General features: G+C 40.6%; 1 protein-coding gene across 1 annotated transcript; it reads left to right on the forward strand.

Annotated features, from left to right (window-relative positions):
- The first annotated feature begins 208 nt into the window (after positions 1–208).
- Positions 209–4,480, forward strand: LOC147871625 (uncharacterized). The gene is made up of 4 exons (XM_087360525.1): positions 209–353; positions 1,195–1,350; positions 2,205–2,397; positions 3,774–4,480. Exons 1-4 carry the CDS (start codon positions 227–229, stop codon positions 4,189–4,191), a joined length of 894 nt encoding a protein of 297 aa, XP_087216651.1. The 5' UTR covers positions 209–226; the 3' UTR covers positions 4,192–4,480.
- The last annotated feature ends 2,884 nt before the right edge of the window (positions 4,481–7,364 follow it).

Genomic DNA, 7,364 nt, shown 5'->3' on the forward strand with positions numbered 1-7,364 from the left:
GTTTCCCTTTTTCGTAACACTTTTTCGTAACACTTTTTCGTAACACTATTTCGTAACACTTTTTCGTAACACATTTTTGCCGAATAACACTGGCCCTAAAATATAGACGTATTTACGTCAAAAGGATGACGACTATTTATAGATTCGTCAAAGTTCAGCAGAGCGTTACTTTTATCGTTTCAGATGGTTTTTAAGTGTGGCAGTTCTGCGAGGTTCAGTGTACGCCATGGCCGGTGCAGATTCTACGCGGATTTACAGTACGGCCGAAAGATACGACCCCAAGACGAATCATTGGTCTTTGATCGCTCCCATGAACACAGGACGATCCGGTGCAGGTGCGGCTGTACTGAATGGTACGTAAATGCCGTGAAACAGAAATTTGTGAATTAGTGCAGAAGGCGAGGCGTCTGTCTGTCTGCCCGCGTGTAAGAACGCAAGAACGGTTGAAGGAATCGCGGGATTTGAGGTTCTCAGGGCGGGGAGTACGAAGATTGCTGTCGTTTGACTTCTGCCGACGTTTCAGACGAACTTTATGCCTTCATCATCAAGGCATTCCTCTTCGCTCTTGAACTTAGATTCCTTCATTCCATCGTCCCATATTCTTTCATTATCCCTTTCTTTTATCCGCGCTACGGACTTCGTTATTTCACAAACTGCAACGGCTTGAAGTTCTGAGTGCGTAATGGTTTCTTCTGCTCTCGTAAGCTGTCCCTGTGAGTCGTCTTCTGCCTTTTTTAGTGTACACTAGGAGTGAGTGCAAACAACTATCAAACTATCTCTCAAATAATACAGATGTAATATGTTTTTGAGACAGTTAATAATCTCACGTAATTAGCGCATTGTATTGTAAACGTAGAGCACCTTTTAGCAGCTCGTACCGAACATCTCTGGCACCAAATTTAATAAAACTCTTTCACAGATGATTTCCGTTATGCATTAAATTAAGCTGTTTATTTTAAATTTTATCAGTTAAACTCGATTTCTTTGACACGCCGATTGCATTCGAAAGAAAGAAACAGATGAACAGAGACGGCCGTGTCTGTGCATTTTCTGTGACACGAAGGGGGACATTAATAGATTTACAAATTTAATTACGGATTGCTCATGTCTATGCTCTGCACGGAGCAGTTTAATGCCTCTCCCTAAAACAAATATGTGTAAAGTTTGTGTCATATGGCTAATTTGTTTTTGCAGACAAAATATACGTCGCTGGTGGATTTGATAATGATTTTCTAAACTCGGTGGAAGTTTATGACCCGGACAACGACCAGTGGACGTTCGTTGCACCAATGCTTACTGAACGTGAGGATTTTTCTTGCATCGCGTTCCACGGCTGTCTGTACGCCCTGGGTGAGAACTCTGGACATTCCGAGTGATGCTCCTCTAACCTTCGTACAGAACTTGCTATTGCGAAATATTTTCCTGGTTTTCTTTGAGTCACTGAGATTTTATGAACAGAATTTTTCTCCTATCATTACAGAGTTAAATTGTCAATAATTTTATCCCGGATTCATGGTTTCGATTGCATTCTCCACAAAGAACACTTAACTAACTAACTAACTAACATCGCACAATCTCTTGTGGTATCTCAACTAACGCATGCCCCATTTTTCACACAGTCGCAGTTTTAAAGGTAAATATTTTGTTCTTGTAGCAAGGAAATTTTCTTTTAGCCGTGCTGTTATCCCCAAAAAGCCGATGGTTTAAAGCAGTCCCTTCGCAGTCTTTGCTTCAAGTACGAAAATGAAATTTTAGCTGTTCCTGGTGCTAATACTGACAATGCAAGAGGGAATGAATTTTCTTTGTTGTATTTAATTCATTCGTTCTGTTTACGAAATTACAAATTTTAAGAGCGTAAAGTCTATCGGATAAGACGGACGGAGTGTGAAGCATTGAAGTTACGGGAAGTACAAACATCTAGAAATTTGTAATTTGTAATCTGGAAGAGAAGATACCACTTAGTGTAAAAGGAAGGATAATATTAAAATGTTTTTAAGGATTTAGAATATGTGAGATGAGGTCAACTACCGACTTTTGTGAATAAGGTAATGAATCTTGTGGCTCTGTAAATTTCAAATATTTCGTGGTCAGTTCTCAGAGTAATACATATGAAGAAGGGCCCCGCTGAATGGGGTTAGGATAAGTTTCTTTTGGCTGCTTTTTTATATCCTGTGACCTGTTACTGAATGTGTGTGTGTGTGCAGGAGGACTCAACGATACATCAGAAAAGGACAGTACCGAAAAGTACGACCCTGCAGAAGACACGTGGACCGAAATTTCTGGCATGGACTGCTATTCAGATTGCACAGAAGTGATCGACGATATGATCTTCGTTATCTATCATTATTATCAACAGGGCGGCAATCTCGCATGTTTCAATGACAAGGAAAATCGATGGTTTGTTTCTTTGTATGATTCTTCAGGGCTGTATAATCACAAACTGTTACTTTTTAAGAACTCTAGGTAGGGAATCATTTCCGGTCAAAATAACAGTGATCTTGTGGATGCTGCGCTTTGTAGTGTCGAAGAAAGTGACCGACGTTTCGGAGGTTCTTTCTGCTTACTCAGGGCCTCGAATAAAAGCGCGAAAAATAGATGGGAGGAAAGGGGTAGAATGAAAGCAGGCAGGGCGATGTTTCGGTCAAGCTGATTGTTAAAGCAGAGGGCGATTGAGTAGGAAATGCTAATCAGACGTAAGTCGTGACTGCATTAATAAGAAGCTCTTTGACTAAGTTTCTTTGATCAGTGGCACTCTCTTGGGCAAAAAGTTTCTGGCGTTAAGCACATTTTCATCGCCATAATCTTCGGCTTTCGTCAAAGTGTTAGGCCAGTTTAAGGTTTAACGACTCCTATCAGTCTCATGTTCCCATTTTTTATGGAAATTTATTTCAAAAACGCTGTCTCTTGGCGTGTTTGACCACGCAGTCTCCTGCCATCTGTTGACGGAGTTGGTAAACAGCTCCAAAAACTTCCCAGAAGACAAATTTCTGCATACTTGTTTGTGCAACAGTCAGAAATCCCAGAGGTATTCTTTTAACTTTGGTTTTTGTCTGTCTTACGTATAGCAGAACTACTTTTGGAAGGACAAATTTCTTTTTAAACATATTCCTAAAAGAGGGAAATATTGTCAAGGGCTCATGTCTCAAACAAGAAACGCGTATCTCTCCAAAGAAAGCGTTTGATAAAATTTATTATTCTGATCGATGATAATTTATTAATGAAATATACCAAACATAGTTAGCGCAGAACACATGTCATTTGACAGTCTTTTAAAATAGTCATAACCTCTCCCTCCACTTCGATGTAATAAAATATATTACGTTATAATAGCAATATGGCCGGTGTTCTGTGCGCATGAGTGAAAGAAAGATCACGTGGGAACTATTCTAAAATATTGTGAGTCAATCGGGCATTGATTCCCGATAGGGGGAATTTTTGTTAAGGTTGTCAGGAAACAAAGTATAAGCAACGACATTTCGGTGGAAGCTGTGCCCTTAGCTTCAAGCAGTTTTCCATTCAACCCAAAGACAGAGCCAACCCATCAGACATGGATATTTTTAGGACAAAATATTTTACGACTGCCAAAGATAATTCTTTTATACTCATTCTAGACCCAAATGTCTGATATTTTAGAACCCCAAAAGTAAAAGTATATATTTACATATTTTCTGTAACTGTGTCCGCGAAATGTGGTAAAAATTGTCTTGAGTGTAGATTATACTAATGGACGATGAAAGAGAATTTGTTTTCACTTTTAATATTTCAAATTGCAGGCACAAGGCGGCAGACATGAATGTTTGTAGATCCGAGATGTCGACTTGTGTCATCAGGAACCTACCGAATGAAAGCGACTATGCCTACAAACACAGAGACAAATTAATGGAGGAGAAATGCAAAGAAATGTTGGATTCGGAATGTAACCGTCCATCTGCTGATGTAGCCACGGGTTCGAACCCAGTAGAGAAATGCAAAGAAATGTTGGATTCGGAATGTAACCGTCCATCTGCTGATGTAGCCACGGGTTCGAACCCAGTAGAGAAATGCAAAGAAATGTTGGATTCGGAATGTAACCGCCCTTCTGCTGATGTAGCCACGGGTTCGAACCCAGTAGCTAGGCCGACGCTGGTGCGGTTAAAACGTTTGTTACTTCGGTGCGCGGCGAGGGTTAAAGGTTTTCTCAGGATACCTTGACATATGGTCAGTCGGTGGCCGAGGATCTCCGACCCTCAGGGAAAATAAGGAGAGGCCTTAATTGGAGCGGCGCTCGCGGGAGGACAGCGAAGTCGCTGAGCTGGTGCAATTCTTGAAGACACAGTTGTTGTTGTTGTTGTTGAAATCACTCAATTTATTCAAGAATTGAGACACGCTGATGCAAAGACACAATTATGTTGATATTCAGGCAGTGCAATGAATCGGCTGTTTATGTACTGAAACCTTGCGAACAGAACACGTCTGCACGACTTGAAGTTCAACACAACACATGCGCGTTATCAGAGCAACTGTTCTTAAATTTTGAATTGAATGCGGCGATCCGATTCGTCCCCCAAAATCACCCCATGACGTCGGAAACGCTCCGAAAAGCCATATTCGAATTTCATTGGTCCCAGTCGCAGTGAGGCAAACGCCATTCTATATCTGGAAAGGCTTAAGTTTTCGCCTCGTAAACAACTTTTACGAGGCGAAAGCTTTGTGAGTGTCACGGAAGGTCTCGAGGAAAGACGTTCAAGCGACTGATTGTCGCCACTCTCTTCCTATCCAATAAATTAACAAAGCCAAAATTCATAAAATCATTCACGTTTGGATGAAATAAGGCGTTCCAAATATAATCTCATCCTTCGTTTGTATAAACAGGATTAATACGCCAAAGCCTGGTTTACCCTTTTCATCTCAAGTTTCAGCCCGTTCGGGACTCGAACTACGAACCTGGACTGGCACAGGAAAATCAGTAGTTTCCAGTTGATTAAAATCCCGACGAACACATTAATTTCAATTACTTTCCTTATGAAAATTATGTAGTAAACTAGGAATTGATGTAGAAGCTACATAAAGAAATATTGTTTACAGGAAAGAAAGAAAGATTATTTCTCCTCGTTATTTTCTGCTCAAGAAGTTTTATTGAAATTAATTATTTTACAGACGTTTAATTTTATTCAAAATATTACCATTCATCAACACACAACAGTTTCTCTTTGCGTCTTGTATTAAATGAATCCACTCGTGGCGACATGTTTCGAGTTACGAAGCCGTCTTCATGGTATTAGGGGAAGATTCATGAACGTCGTTTACAAAAACGTCATTATGAAGGCAACAGACTGTGAATTTTGTATCGATTTCTGATCTACGTTTGATATTTTAAAGAAATTGCAAATTTACAATTTGGCTGAGTTGCTCCAACATACCGGGTAATTGTGCCATGTGCCCGAGTTGGCCGAGAGCTTCCTGCATACCGTGAGACATGAAGACCCATTTTGTTTTTACAAGAGGAAACAAAGTGTTGCAAATTCTCTCTCTCTGTCACCAGTCTTCCGACTGCTTTGGTGCGGTCCTCCATTTTCGTCTCTCTTGCGCCAATCTCTTCATTTCCACATATTTTTTACAGCCCACATCCTCAAAAATTCCAATCATTGTCTCCCCCTACAATTTTTCCCTTCCATTACCAAATTAACCAATCCTGGGTGCCTCGGAATGTGTCCCGCCATCCTATCTCTTCTTCTCGTAAGATTTTTCCATAGACTTCTTCCTTCGCCTGTCCTGGCTTCCTTGGACACACGTCAGAATAAGACGACTTATCTCTTTTGCTTAATTCTCCTGTTATCAGGCACACGAAGTCTTACCAGGAAAACTAGGACTGAACTAATGCAAAGAAGAAGGCTTGAGTGATAAGCTGACGCTGTTTGCCAGCCTCAGTTTGACTCCAGATCACGTGAAAACTTTGTAAATTACGTGGCGGACTCAGTCCGACATCGGACCGCAAAGGGTTAAACATAATGACCATGCAAAATTAGTGACAGGAGGAGTTTCATGGCCCCTGGGTCGAAAAGGAAAACTATTATAGCCTGAGGAAAAAGGTTGGACAACCCTGATTTAGTCAATTATTTAGAAGTTTTTTTTTTTGCCTCTAACAAAAATCATGCAAACCTTCACTTCAGCCTGTAGAATTTTAAGCAAAATTATAATCTGAAAGGACAAAAATCGTATAACGAATCCATCTTTCATGCCCTAAAAAGTAACTTCAGCAAAATCCTCAAACATATTTTAAAAAGTATCAGTAAATAGTTCCAGGTCCTTGTGGATAAACTTGACATTACCAAAAAATTAATTCGGTGTGCTCTGATACTTCCCGGTAATTTAGTAAAGTTTCTGGTCCAATACGAAGGGCAAAAGCCATGAGTGGTCACTATCAACATTTCTTTTCCTGTTTTGTGCCCGGTTCAAAATCTCAAACGAAATGTTATTTTAAAGTTGCGTGTGCCTGTATGCAGAACAATGTCCGTTTCTTTCATACGTCATTAAGTTTTTAAATTTTTGTAGCCTTCTGTATAAATAATTGCGAAAATCGTGGAGATTAAACAGTATGACAATTTTTTAGTTTACATGAAATACCTTCATCTGGAAATAATAAATATTTAATAAATACGGATAACAATTAAAAATACGAAAGCAGTTGCAATTTGACACAAGCTGATGAGGCCACGAATCTGGGATAAAAAATACCACACTAATATTAACACACTTGTGAACCAAGATCCAAGTTGAATTTAAAATGTCGCGGCACACTGGTTGAGAAACTCTACAACGATGCCTTTGAGGCACGGACTGACCAGCCACTGAAGAAGGACTCGCGCTCCACACTTTAATAACTACTGTCTCCATTATGCACTGCACTGAAGTCGACTTGAGAAGACAAAATTAACCTCATTGTAATGTATCAGTAGAATGTCAATTGATCTCGTCGAGGTTTCGGCGCTGCTCCTCGTGTCGAATCAGGAACGCGTGCATCAGTGGGTTACGTCAAATCGCGTTCCCAACCCAACTCGGCTCAGGACACATCCGAGGGAGCAGTTCCTCCAGACACAACGCGACCAAAGTTGAAAGGACGCGTAGAGCGAATCGAACTCCGGATTCCACGTCCGTTCTTTACGGAAGCCGCTGGAGGCTGAATTTAATCCATGCTCCCTACGTCGTGGACTTTGGGGGAGTTTTCAGATGGAACGCAGTAAAATCTGACCACATGATTAATCTGTAGAATCAAAATAAATTACAAGTTTTCGTGACTTCTATACAAATATTAGTATGAAACGCTTAGGAGCGAAGCAGTCAGCGCAGTGACCGGCTACGGATTGGACGACCGGTGTTCGTATTCC

Source organism: Zootermopsis nevadensis, unplaced genomic scaffold, assembly GCF_977971745.1.
Source record: "Zootermopsis nevadensis isolate Lab colony 2312 unplaced genomic scaffold, Znev_1.0 Znev_ptg000045l, whole genome shotgun sequence".
In the NCBI taxonomy this organism is placed as follows: Eukaryota; Metazoa; Arthropoda; class Insecta; order Blattodea; family Termopsidae; genus Zootermopsis; species Zootermopsis nevadensis.